The 14,196-nt window shown below is 48.6% G+C and overlaps 1 protein-coding gene across 1 annotated transcript; it reads left to right on the forward strand.

The window, feature by feature from the left end:
* The first annotated feature begins 12,275 nt into the window (after positions 1–12,275).
* Positions 12,276–13,493, forward strand: LOC135918525 (vacuolar protein sorting-associated protein 4A-like). The gene has a single exon (XM_065452138.1). It carries the CDS (start codon positions 12,276–12,278, stop codon positions 13,491–13,493), a length of 1,218 nt encoding a protein of 405 aa, XP_065308210.1.
* The last annotated feature ends 703 nt before the right edge of the window (positions 13,494–14,196 follow it).

The raw sequence follows: 14,196 nt of genomic DNA on the forward strand, positions 1-14,196 counted from the left end.
TAGCCCAGCTCATTCAAACCTTCGATGCATTTTTGACAACGTCGTGACGAACAAATTGTTCTACCTTTGTTGAGATCTGCGCAAGAAAGCTCCTTCCTGTTTCGGACCAGCAGTACGAAAAGATCTGCACTATTGTCGTGGCATAAGCCCTTATTTGGTGTTAGCGAGACATATTCCCAAGCTGATCCTGACATTCACATTGAAAATTTACGCGCTAAAAGGTAAGAAACAACCCAAATAAATGACAGCAAGAAATAGCTGTCTTAAGGCACTTGCCAGAGAGTCTAATGAGGTGGGCAGACTTCCTCGTAGGCTGGAGCCCTTAGTTCAGAGGCCCATTGGCTCGTGCCACTCCTTGTGCCCTCTGGATCAGCCGTCACTGCTTTTCGGGCACAAGCTAGTCAGTTCAATATCTCGGTTGGAAAGTGAAGGTGAAGCAATAGGGGAGTAACCCGGAGCCTGTGGGCACTCCCTGGTGCAACGATATACTCGGGGTTTTGCTCCACAGTAGGGACAATATGAGGGATACTGCGTGGGACGGAAGAGTGAAGTTAAAAGAAACAGGGGAATTAATTTCAAGCTACCGCCACGCGACAGCATCTTCTCGGGTAAGATAATTATGTGTGTGGGGAGGGGGGGAGTGCGTCCTGCTATTTCTGTAAATTGTAGAATTTCAGTGTAGTTAAGTGGTTCTGTCCGTGCGTCTTCTGGGTTGGATAGCTCTTCCAATGGCGCCTGATAGCGAGTTCTCCGGCTACCACATTAGCGTGTTCACTACCACGGAGAGAGGCGTATGCAGCTGCACAAAGGATACGCAGCCTGTGTAACGCTGTGCAGTGTACTGATGTAAGAATGCGGTGTATGTAGGGTGTATCCATACCACGTGCCAAAGTCCCGGAGGTGGTCTGTGAATCAGTGACCGTTGTGATGGATCCAAATGGTGCCGGTATGGTTAAAGCGTGTACTATGGCTGGGACGATAGCAGCCACTTCCACCGTACCATTGCCCAGTGCAGAGCGTGGCCGAAGCCCTCAGGGAGTCTGCTCTATCTAGAACGACAAGACACACGTAGAACTTGTAGAACGACAAGACGGCTATAGGGCCATGTTGGTTCATAGAATTTAGAAGTACTAACTGTTGAGTTATTGCTAATTCATACACAAAGAAGAATGGCATAAAAGGACATGGACAAGATGAAAAACCCGAACGAGTGCAGACAAATCCATTGTTGTTAGTCTACACTTGTCCATGTTTTCTATCGTGACCCTGTTTGTGTCATTCTTCTTTGAGATGCAAAGGGCTGGTGGGTCCGATGTATCGTCGCAAAAACGTGGAGCCAGGGCTCATGCTCTAAGGGTGTATATTCCAGGTAATTGGAGCCACGTGAATTTTGTCTCGAACGCTAACCACAGGAAGTGTGTGGTTTTGCTGTTGCCGTTTTCTTGGTGTTTGTTGTCCTAACTGGGATAGATTGAGGCACCCATGCCTCGTTCTTGGGAGACATTGCAAGTGACCGTTAAGATGACCTTCCATTAGTTCGCAGATGGTTTTGTACACCCCCAGTCATAGTAGGAGCTGCGTTAACGCATGTTAGGTTAGTCCCAGCGCTGCCTTTAGTGACGTTGGGAGGAGTGTGTCCATCTGCTTCGTCTCGGTCTCAGGAGGAGGAGGAGTAAATTTTAATGGAGACAAAGGAGGAGATGTTGGCCTGGAGAGCGTGTTTGTAGCCTGCTATTGGTCACTGGGCTAAGGGAAAGTGGGAGATAGAGGGGAAGGTAGGTAGTAGGTGATTATGATATGGCACAATAACTACTATTTACATGTTACTCAATATGCGGATGCGCGCTTTAGATGCAATACACACAGGAACAATCGTGTCCACAGAAACCTTTATCGCGCAAAGACATTTCGCACTCTGTTCACGCCTCAGAGGTTCTAGAGACGACCGCCTAAGCCAGTCTTACATAGAAAGTACCGGAGTGATTTTATTGTGTGTTGGGCATGGTCAACTACTCCACGTGCCAAAAATAATTTCTTCCGAAAAGGCGCGAGAGTCCAAGCAATCAACAATCAACTCAAGTGTCCTTCGCTCGGTCGCATATTAAGGGTACATGCAAATTATGTCAGCTATTGCCTCGCGAGTGCGACAGAGGTTACAGTCAGGTTCTCGCTTTCATTCAGACTTGTGAAGATACCGGTGAGTGTACGCGGTGAGTATCTACCGGTGAATGTATACCGGTGAGTGTATCTGTGGAATATGTACAGATATTCGACAGATACCTTAATTCTGCACAAGAAAAGCAGGAAGATAGCTATAAAGAACGGGGTCAGACAAGAAGACATAATCTCTCCAATGCTATTCACTGCGTGCTTGGAAGAAGTATTCGCGCTATTAAACTGGCAAGGCTTAGGAGTAACGATCGACGGCGAATATCTCAACAACCTTCGGTTTGCCAATGACATTCTTCTGTTCAGCAGTACTCCAGACGAGTTAAAACAAATGATTGAGGACCTTAAGAGGGAGAGTTTAAGAGGGAGGTTGAGGATTAATATGCAGAAGACAAAGATAAATAATAATAGCTGGGCAAGGGAACAAGAGTTCAGGATCACCAGTCAGCCTCTAGAGTCTGTGAAGCAGTACGTGCACTTAGGTAAATTATCACAGGGAACCCTGACCATGAGAAGGAAATTCATAGAAGAATAAAAATGGGTTGAATCGCATACGGCAGACATTGTCAGCTCCTCATGGGAAGGTTGCCATTATGATTGAAAAGGAAGGTATACAATCAGTGCATTTTACCTGTGTCGACATATGGAGCAGAGACTTGGAGTGAAAAAGAAGCTTGAAAACAAGTTAAGGACCACGCAAAGAGCGATAGAACGAAGAATCCTAGGCATAACATTAAGAGACCGAAACAGGGTGGTTTGGGTAAGAGAGCAGATGGGTATACTCGATATTCTAATTGACAATGAGAGAAAAAAATGGAGCTGGGCAGGTCATGTAATGCGCAGGTTAGATAACCGTTGGACCATTAGGGTTGCGGAATGCGTACCAAGAGACGGGAAGCGCAGTCGAGGACGGCAGAATACTAGGTCGGGCGATGGAATTTGGAAATTCGCGGGTGCAGGTTGGAATCGGTTGACACAGGACATCGGTAACTGGAGATCGTAGGGCAGAGGCTTTCGTCCTGCAGTGGACATAAAATGTGACGACAACGATGATGATGCTGATGCTGATGATGATGATGGTGATTCAATGGAATGGTTCGTAGGGTATCGGCCTTATTTTTTTTATACAGGCTGGAGCTACGACTTCTCAGCTGCAGAGGCGGATGTTCCCGCTGTTGTATATTTTTGTACTATGTTTATTGCTTCCTGCAGTGCATCCTGAAAGACGCCTTCCGACCCAGTGGTCATCCAGAATTTTGCACCATCGGCTTACAGGACGTGCGACACGTTCGGAAGTATGTCGAGAAGTGGTGGTAGCTTTGCTATAGCCACGTAGAAAAGGGTGGGTAAGGGAACCTAACGCTCCGGAGTCGCTCTGCTAGATTTGATATCTGACCGAATTTCACCTAGGCGCATGGTGGCCAGGATGCAGGATTGTTTAGAATGAGGACGTGTGAAAGGTTGTCGAAGACCCTCTTGAGGTGCAATGGCAGGATAACGCTAGCTTGGGCTGTACTCGGGCCATCCACAACTTCCTCAAGTGTTAGGAGTATGTGCTGCGTTACTCGTTCTGGTTAGTGTGTCACGTTCTCTCAGCAGACTGAATAGATGAAGGCTTACGGCGTGGGTTAGACGGCGGCCTTTTAGAGTTTATATTTGCTACTCCCAGGCTGGGTGGAGTGAATGGAAATCTCCAAGAATAATAAATTTCTAGGATTGTTTGCTGGCGGCCGATAACAATGTCTGATGTCATCCCGTCCCGATTTAAGCGCACTGTAGATGTTAAGTAAAAGAATCTGGTTTGTTATCGATTCCTGGGTAAAATTTCAAAGAGCACATGGGAGATATGCATGAAAGCTGTCGAGCGTGTACTCGATCACTGTGATTTGTTTGGACACAAGTCTGACGGCTAGTGGTCGTTTGGTGGTGTTGTGCTTGTCCGTGTACGCATTGTGACATTGTACTTCTTGAAGTGCTATAACGATTGGTGTGTAAGGCTGTGTGGCCAGGAACATTATGAGGGAGGCCCTCTTCCTTCAGTACCTTCTATAATTCCATTCTAGTTGTACGAACCGGATTGCTACAAGGGTGTGACCTTCGTGGATCTTGAGTGAATATGTGTCATATGGGATGGAACAGTAGTGCTGGCTGAAGGTTGCGCTGATGAATTGCTTCATGTCAGTCATGCCTTGTTGTCTTAATGTCTACCTGTTGTAGCCTGTGCTTGACATCTGCCATTAGGTCTTCCTTGACATTAGCGTTTCGGCTCTCAAAACAGACGCCAATTCTTCTATCATTTCGCACACTTTTTGTTTGGTACAGGAATTTTGAGGGAGTTTCTCGGGTTGGAGTGTGCTTGCCTGGGTGAATGGAATTTGTTCTGGCGTAAGTGGTTTGTTTTGTTTGTCTTTTATTTGTTTCTTCGTGGGGTGGATGGTGATGAAGATAGAGAGGAAAAAAGGAGAGGAAACTGTGCTTACCAGGCAAGCGTTGTCATTTTCTCCGTTGTCGCCTTCCTGGTGTCCTGGTTGGGCGTTTTCAGCCCTGCGGCCTGAGGTTCCCTCGGTAGCAGTTTTTGCTGCGTGTGGCTGCGGCTCCCAGAGCAGCTTCGACCACGTGGTTGCTCTGGTACTTCCACGGCCTGCCGTCCCTAGACAGATTGCAAATTTGGGTGTGGCTGTGTCCTCGGCATCGACTGCGTGGACAACCACGAGTTGTACCAGTAGTCGTAGGTGCCAGAACGTTGAATGTCGCCAGCTTGCTGAATTTCCTGTCCTGCGTAACGCCTTTTCCATAATATTGTGCTGCTCTCTGAACACGTTGGTGTTGTTAAAGGGTTCTGGTTGCCTTGCTCGACACTGGGAGGCAGTGCCGTGGTGCCCTCCGCCAGAATGGAAACATTTCAGCGTGCGGTCATGGTCTTCGGGGAGGTTGGGAGTTCCGCACGCAGTACACCGGGGTTTATGCGCGGTTGGCAATTATCCACTCGCTGAACCATGGAGAGGCACACGCAGCACAGCTGCTATTGGGGTTTATGAATGTTGCACTGGTATTCTGCCCCGTAATAGTACATGTACCAGGGAACCCGAATGTCAGAGAATGTGATGATGACCATATCTCAATTTACCATGATTCTTGCGTGCAAGAGCGCTACAGGATTCCCAAAATCTTTAAAGTCGGCGTTAGGCGAAGGGGTCCATGCCAAGTGTCCCAGACGCACGCTCAACCACCACAGATTTTTTGATAAATTTGTGACTTAAACAACTGCCATGGGGGTACAATATTTCTTGGTGCCGTGGTGGCCGACACGAAATTCGCTCGGTAATGGAAAGTTCTGTGTCATAGAAAACCTAACATTAACATTTTACTGGTATGTAGCCTCACGAACGCTGCATGCGCCTCTACAGAGACTTTGATTAGGCATTTTATTTTGAGAATTCAAAATTTCCTTGGTTTCCCTATGGCTCATTTGTTCTCGAAAACAAAGAAATTGATCAAGGCTATGATTTTGCATCGGGTAACTCGTTCGTTCCTTCAGCAGCGTTGGTCGGAAAGCCTACTTGAATTTGAAATGCTGGAGGACTGATATGGTTTAAAAAAATTTGCAAATGAAATAAGAAAGTTGACAGTATAGGTGACACTGCATTTTCGGCTGTAATTTGTGCAACGATGTGCACCAACCAAAACATTTTGTATGTCGCCTATGATGGCATTCCTTATTGGAAAGTCCGAAATAAGGCCTAAAGAATTTGTTTTTGTTTCAAGCGAGAAAAATTGCTTCGCTTTGCAGCTTTGCCTCACAGCACGCCGTCCTTCCACTTTATCGCCAGTGGGCACTGCTGCTGGTTGCAAGGCACGTGTCCACGGCCTGTGAGTGCTTGTAAGTCTTCCTTCGTCAGATGCGCCATTACAAATAAAAATTGCAGTGTTATTGCCTTGCCATGTCCGACAGTGCCGCCGCCGGATCTAGCAAAAATATTCGCGGACTTGCTGTGCTGTACTCTGCATGGGCACGTTGGACCTAGTTAGGGTACCTAGCCTAAGGCCAGCGTCCATAGGCCTTAAAGGGATCATATTATGGCACCAGAACATTACCAGAAAGCCACATTAAAACATAAGTCCTTCGTGTGCTCATTAGCACCAATGAAGAAAAAAAAAAGCTCGGCTAGCACTAAGGTTCAGGGACAAAGCTCCTATAAAGGACAAAGGTAATTTTCCCTTTTTAGAGCGAAAGAAGAAATTGAAATGCCGAGTTAGGGGGGGGGGGTCATGCAGTGACGCCGAATACTCTCTTTGATGTCGACATTCCATATGCGCACCCAATGCTTACAGTGAATGCCCTGAATGAACATTCAAACCAGTAAAGTTACATAAGAACAGAGGCGAATCATGCCCATGATTTATTTTTTTGCCGTGTTTATGCCTTTCTATGGGTATAATGGTTGTGCCGAAGTATATCTAACGTGATGTGCAAACTGACAATCCCGGAAGCCGAACTAACTGCATTCCGCAGTTGTCAACTAGCTCGCCAAACATCCTCCTAATGCAACGCGGAATCAATAGCTTTAATTTTTGCGTAGAGGTTGCCATACGTTTGAAATCTTACTAACCATAGATATGCGCCTTGAAACTGGAATTAGCCGCCGAGTTTTACAATAGTGAAATGCCTCATTTTGGAAACCCATTTGTAGCTCCTCATAAATATATCCCAGCCGTGGCTATTTTCTAGCGTGCATATGTATGCCATACGTAATTCCTTCTTGTGTGTGCAACAAATGTACACTGGCCTAATTAACAGTTGTTGACTACAAGTAACCGTATGTCGCTGTGTTGGTATCCGTAATGCTGCCACGTGGAATATACCCACGTACAGCCGACATCCACAGTGTCTGTTCTGAAATTTTGAAGCAAGAATTTTAGCCTAGTGTGAAAGTTTTTATTTTCGCCTTTTTCTTTGTAAGTCGATAGCGGGCGCTATAACATTGATAAACTTGTTTGTTATTTAATCGATGCTATTGAACAATTACGCAATCAGCATAAGCCTGTCACAACGCGAAATAGCCTGTTTTATATTTATTTAAATAACTAAGGATACCTCACTGCTTTTCGTCATGTTAGTTTGATTGGTATTTACAAACGGTTTTTGATTTGTGTATTTAATAAATATTCCATTAGAATTGCTGAATGGATTTTACTTTTTGATTTGTGTATTTATTAAATATTCCATTAGAATTGCTGAATGTATTTTACTTTAGTATAATTTATAAGGATAAAACTATTTTTGTGAAATAATTTTACATTTCAGAGCCCACCAACAACTATGAAACCTCAGGAAGAGAGAGAAAGTGAACTTTAATGAGGACCAGCAGTTTAGTCGGCTGGGCCTAGGCCTCCCACGATGGGACGTCGAGGTCTTGCCTCTTCGCCGCTTCGTAGGCCTGCTGGGTCGCCCAGAGTTGGTCGTCGAGTTGGGAGCTGCGCAGGGCGGCGTGCCATTTCGGCGAGAGGGTCACGGGATTAAGGTCTGGCTATTGACGTTTGCACTCCCATAGCATGTGGGGGAGTGTTGCTGATTCAGTTTTACAGACCTTGCACGTCTGGCTCGGGTAGATGTCGGGGTATATGGTGTGATAGCATGTGAGGGAGGGGTATGTATTGATCTGTAACAGCCGAAGGGTGGTTGCCTGTTCTCTGTTTAACTTGCGGTTAGGGGCTCGGAAGGTTCTTCTTGCGAGGTAAAATGACCTACAAGGTCATTGTATATTGTAAGGTGGTCGTGTCCTGCGGGTGCACCTGCACCGTCTCCGGCACGGTTGACGTGCCGGAGTGCTACGAAGTGTGTAACCTCGTTGAGGTTGGTGAGGTGCGGGTGGACAACGCCCGCGTGTGCTCGGATCCAGACGTGGGTGATTGGATTTTCAGACGAATGCGGGGCTTGTTGTAAGATACGGAGTGATTGCTGAGAAATATTACCCTTGATGTAGTTGTTGATTGCTGTGCGAGAATCGCTCAGTATAGTGTGACAGGTTGGGTCAAGAGTGGCCAGGGCGATGGCGACTTCCTCGGTCGTCTCGCCATTTTGGGTAACGATGCTGGCAGCATGTCGGAGCAAGCCGCCTGCTGTGGTAACTGCCGCAATGCGCCGTCCATCTTGGTACTCAGCTGCGTTGGGCGGTATAGGAGAAGCTCCAACATTTCAGGGGAACAGCGGAGTCTCGTGCCTTCAAGATAATTTTCTACGACGTCAATGGCGTCTCGTAAGGTAGTCTCGATTTGGCCGTCACTGCCCTTTGCAACCCAGATTGTAATGTCGTCGGCGTATATGGTGTGTTCAATGCCGTCGAGTTTTTGTAGTTCTTGTGCTAATCCGAGCATAACCAGATTAAACAGTATTGGGGAAATGACGGAGCCTTGCGGTGTGCCCATGCTGCCGAGGCAGAGTTCCTCTGATCGAATTTCTCCGACCGACAGGAAGACCTTCCGATTGGGTAGAAAGTCTATTACGTACTTGTAAGTGCGTTCTCCAAGGCTGAGCAAGGAGATGCGTTCGAGGACGGTGGAGTGCCTTATGTTATAGGCGCGCTCGAGGTCGAGGCCCAAGATCGCCTTCATCTGACGGGATTTGCGATCTAGGAGTTGATGCTGAAGTTGGAGCATAGCGTCTTGGGTGGAAAGATGCTGTCTAAAGCCAATTATCGAGTGGGGGTAAACAGATGTGTCTTCGAGGTGAGTGTTTACACGGGTTAGGAGAGAGTGCTCCATGACCTTGCCTACACATGAAGTTAGCGATATGGGCCGGAAATTGGCGAGGCTAGATAGCTTACCCGGTTTGGGGATGCGAATTACTTTGGCCGTTTTCCATGTCGGAGGAATGGATTCTTGGCGCCTGCAGTTGTTGATGTATTCGGTGAGTTGTTGCACCGAGGTGTCATCTAGATTTCTTAGTGTTTTATTCGTAACACCATGTAGGGCCCTGTGCCGAACGGCTGTTCAGCTTGTGCAGGGCAGCATGAATCTCTGCCACGCTGAAATCTTCATCAAGGGCAGGGTTAGAGGTCCCTGTGTATGGCCTGTGAGGTTGAGTGGGCCCAGATGGGATGTACTTTTGACATAAGCTATTCTTAACGTCGTCTTGGCCATGCATCTTGCTTTCTGTGAATAAAAGCTTGGTGAGCGATCTTGTTGATATGAGCGGGTGGTGGTGCTATCAATCAAATGTTTGAGGATTTTCCACGAGCGGGGGTGGTGGAGTTGCCCGTCTAGAGAGTGACAGAGCTCTGTCCATTGCTGTTGACTTAGAACGCGGCAGTGGGCTTCATTTTCCTTGTTGAGAAGTGCGACCTTCCGTCTGAGTCTTTTACTGAGCCGTTGTCGCTTCCATCAAGAGAGGATGGATGATTTGGCCACGATAAGGTGGGCGAGTCTGCTGTCGATGCGATCAGTCGGGGCATCTGTTGTGATAATGCGGGTGGCCGATTTAGTATCAGACAGTAGATCACATGACCATGATTCTATGTCGGTGATGGGAGTGTCCGTCATTGCTGTTGCACGGCGTTTACGGAATGCATCCCAGTCCGTCCAAGTCCCTTGTTCTTCTCATAACGGCTGTTACATGTGGGAGAGTTATTTCGATGATAGTGTGATCACTTCCGAGGTCGTGTTTGGTGTTGCGCCAATGGACGTCGTCCACGTTTTTGTGAAAGTGAGGTCTGGTGTCGTGTCTCGTTCAGTAGAAGTGCCGAGGCGAGTGGGGAAAGTTGGGTCAGTAATGAGTGTAAGCCCGAGATCATGGGAGTCTTGTCATAAGTTACGACCTGCAGCAGCGCTGTGTCTGTAACCCCATCATGTGTGCGGGAGATTGAAGTCACCTCCGATGATAAGGGGGCTGCTGCCTGCGATGTTAAGGGCCTTTTCGAAGAGGGTTAGGAATCGGCTATGGCGTTGAGATGGAGTATTGTAGATATTGAGGATAAGTACTCCTTCCTTGCGTTTTCTGTGCGGGATGAGCTCAATGAAGAAATGTTCGATGCGATGATCCTGGAGATCGTGTTCGATTGCGGTAATTCTTTTTCGAATGAGTGTGGAGACTCCGTGTGGAGCGTTGTTCGCGGTGAAAGGTTGATATACTGGAAGGTTAACGGGAGTGTCGTGCGTTTCCTGGAGTAAGATTACGTCGGGTTGACATGAAGTAGTACGGAGGTGTTGCAGAGAACGGGCTGTTTATGAAGATCGGCAGTGGAATTGCCGATCTCGGCAGTTCCACTGCCAGAATGTTGTGTCATTGTTAATGTGGGCCATGATGAAGGATAGGGGATGCCACAGGTGGCAGGGCGGCGGCGACGGTCCCTGTGCTGTTCATGGCTGCGCCTTGAGCGGTTAAAACGGTTTGTGTGAAAAGGGTTTGAATATTAGCTTCCATGGCGGTGACTCTGTGCATAAGGGTGATTAGAGAATTCTGTAAAGTTTCCACCGTGCTTTGGAGTGTTACGAGCATATCCTTGACTTCGGAGCGTACTTGCCCCTGAGCTCCTTCTTGGAGGGCTTGCTTTTTGGGGGTAGGTCTTCAGAGTTCTTCGGGTTGGCTGTTGGTAGCGGGTTCTGGAGTGTTGGGTGTGGGTTGGGTTTTGGGCTGTTTGAGGCTGTGAAGTTCCTGGGTAAGCGTTTGGATTAAATCACACATAACTGCGTTTTCGTTCTTAAGGTGTTCGATATCTGTGTTGTCTGTGTTGGGTTTAGGCAGTGGCAGGGGGGGGGGGGTGTTTACGTGACCCTCTCGCGAGACACCCGTCAGGGCCTCTTAGAAGCTCACCTTTTCTGACGTATATCTGGCTCCTGGAGTCGACGTGGATATCGATCTGGAACGGCCCGACCTCGGTCTGGAGAGGAGGCGGGACCGGGACCGGTGCTTGGTCTCCATGGACGGAAAATCTTCTGATTGAAGGGCTGAATGCTGTGCTGCTCGGCGTTCTCCCAGGCGTCTTCGTATAACGTACGGCGTTTTGTATCTGGCAGTACAAGCTTTGTCCACTGTGAGGTGGGGTCCACCACACAACGTGCACTTGGGTGTACACTGGTGATCTTGATCTGGGTTGCGAGCAATCATAGGGACCCTTCAGGCGCATAGGTGCCATCGTCATCGCCACCTTGATGTTCCGTATTAGGTCCGAGTGCGATAAAATGATACCAGGCCCCGGGCGCCCTGTACTGCAGCAGAGATGAAGAGCCCACCAGGTGAAGGAGGTGGGTTGGTGGGCGCTGTATTCCCCGTTCGCTCCATGTTGGAGGTCACACGATCAAGCGCACGCAATGGGGGGTGGTAAGTGGTGAGTAGCGTGATCATGTGCGCACTGAAGGATAGGTCAAGTGAGCGGGCGTCTCCTCCTCTTGCCCGTCCGCGGCTGCGCGTTGTTGTCCGCTCCTTTGAGCGCACCCGCAGGACGTGTGGCATATCTTCGCAGCATTCTAGGTGGTTGCAAAGCATGGCCAAGCAGAGATGGTTGGTTCATAATTTCATTAACAGGTGAAAGATTACAGCAATTTGTACGAAGGTTACGCTGTGTAGTTGCCTAGTATATTGATATCGTGCACAATTTTTTGTATTCTGAGGGAAACGGCGGCCTATTCTTCAATATATTTCCTTCGTGCGGTCAAATTAGAAATAAATACTGGGCACTGGATTGTGCCATTTTATTTATTCTATCTAGCCATCCGACTATTAAGTAAATATTTATGCAAAATTGTAAATTTTTACGCGATTGCAGCATTCACATTTTTATTATTATTATAACTTCTCTTTGGGCACCTTTTAATTTTATACCGCCCGCTTCTTGGCAAATCCCCAGTTGTGGTGTGTGCCAATCTCTGGGACCATCATCTCCACCTTTCTAGAGGCCTCAAATCTCATTTCCGATAATGGCCATGATGATGATGATGACGATGCCTTCTTGTATAATGGCACAAACCCCCTGTGCGAGATAAGCCGCAACAACAGCAACAAACAAAGTGGCATATTGATCCACTAGTTTCTTCTTGGTCCCTCATATATAATGGGCATCGGCCATATCTTTACTGGATAGCCACTAAGACAACAGCACCACCTTACAGTTATGCGGGCCGGGCAAAGCGGAAGAAGAAGCGACGGCGGCCAGCATCCGCGCTTCCACGCGGACGTGGCCGTCCTAGAGGACGGGATCTCCATAGCAGCTGCAACAGCGTGCCAAGGCGACGACGAAGACGCGACGCCCCCCAGGGCGCCCCCGCGGCCACCTAAGCTGGCGGGCACTCGCCGCCGGTTAAGCGTGGTCCAGCCCATGGAGTCGGTCATCTTGCTCAACCAGAGCCGGGGAACAGGCTCGCCCAGCACCAGCGGCGCCGAAGAGGAGACGTTGCGACTCGAAGGCTGCCTGCCGGCTGAGAAGGCGCTGCTGGACTTTGTGCGACAGTACCCCGCCCAGGGTCGTACCCTGCTCCTGTACGGCGCCTCAGGCTCCGCCTTCATTTACCTGGCCAAGATGATCGCCAAGGAGGACCCACGCTGGGAGGTGAACTACGTGCGCATGAAGCAGTTCATGGGCCACTCCAGCGGCCGCGACTGCCAGGCGGAGCTGGAGACCCTGTTCACCGAAGGGGGCAAGGGCAAGATCAAGATGCTCTTCTTCTACTTGTTGGACACCATCTACGGCAACACGCCGGCGACTGAAGAGATGGAGTACGCGCAGCGGTTCAAGAAAGAACTCCCCGAATTCTTGAGGCGCGTGGCGTCTGTCGAGAAGCAGCAACTGGCAGTCGTCGCGTCCGCGAAAAAACCCTGGCTCTTCCCGGCTGACCTGCAATCGCTCTTCCAGAAGTGGGTCCACGTCGGGCTGCCGGGTTCGGCCGAGAGGATCCAGCTCATCAGGGCTCACATCGGACAGGTTCCCTGCTCACTGACCGACACCAACATTCTCCAGCTGTCACGAATGACCGAAGACTACACCTATTCGGAGATTGGGAACATGGTGGAAGAGGCCCACCTGGGGCCCTTCAAGAGGATCGAAGCGGCTACGCATTTCCGGAAAGTAGGCAGGCACTGGGAAGCTTGTTCGCCCAGCGAACACGGCGCCATGCAGCTGTCCTGGGTCACGATGAAGCCGACAGATGTGAAGGAGCCCATCGTGTACGGGGATCTCCTGGACGGGTTTGTGAAGGTGGAGCTGCGTCGATCTGACAAGGAGATGGCGAATATGGAGGCTGTCCAGCTTGCTCACCCGGAGCCCAAACAAGATCTCAGTGATCACACCGATGGAGCACGTAGCAGTGAAACGTGCGGAAAAGTTCACGGCTGATTGTGTGATGTCTTCGTTAGGCGGCATTCGGCAGGGTTATGAGTTTGTTTACATGCAAACATGATTTTTGGCGCACTGTTTACGCTTGGTTCACTGTATATTGGCACCTCGTGACGAGAGCAATGCGCTCCCTTTATTATTATTCTTTCAGCTTGGTAGCCTTCAATATTGTGCTGTTGCTTATAATGTCCACTCCAGCGAATGTTACCGCAATCGCTGGACCTTGGTTGAAATTATTATTGGTAGTTCCCTGGCCGTGGAAGTTCCAGTGCAGACATGGAACAAATGAAACTGACGCAACTTTTTATCGCAGCATTGCTTTATTTTGATAAGATTATGCAACTACGTACTTCAGAGGCGAATTACGAGCACGTTGCATACCTTCTGATGATTCTGCAGATAAACCATCACATTTTAAGTTCTGACCTTCTTTTAAGTTCTGGCCATCATTTTTAAGTTCTGAGCTTCACACCTGATAATGTTAATAGGATCTATGCAATCTTAGTTAACTCCGGCATTTCTTGGCTTCTCTGAACGCATCTGAGTTTCGCATAAAGCATGTCGTTATTGCCATGAGTAGTCGAATCCGTCGTACTGCTTAGATTTTGCGGCGCCCGTGATGCACACGGTACGCTTGCCTAAACTTGATAATGCTTCCGCTTTAAGCTTTAGTGCTGGGTGGTAGGCACAGTTGTTCCAAGCT

This window comes from Dermacentor albipictus, unplaced genomic scaffold (genome assembly GCF_038994185.2).
Source record: "Dermacentor albipictus isolate Rhodes 1998 colony unplaced genomic scaffold, USDA_Dalb.pri_finalv2 scaffold_15, whole genome shotgun sequence".
In the NCBI taxonomy this organism is placed as follows: Eukaryota; Metazoa; Arthropoda; class Arachnida; order Ixodida; family Ixodidae; genus Dermacentor; species Dermacentor albipictus.

Excerpts from the sequence above, each read along its gene's own strand:
- LOC135918525 (XM_065452138.1), top strand. The coding sequence starts at position 12,276 with ATGCGGGCCGGGCAAAGCGGAAGAAGAAGCGACGGCGGCCAGCATCCG.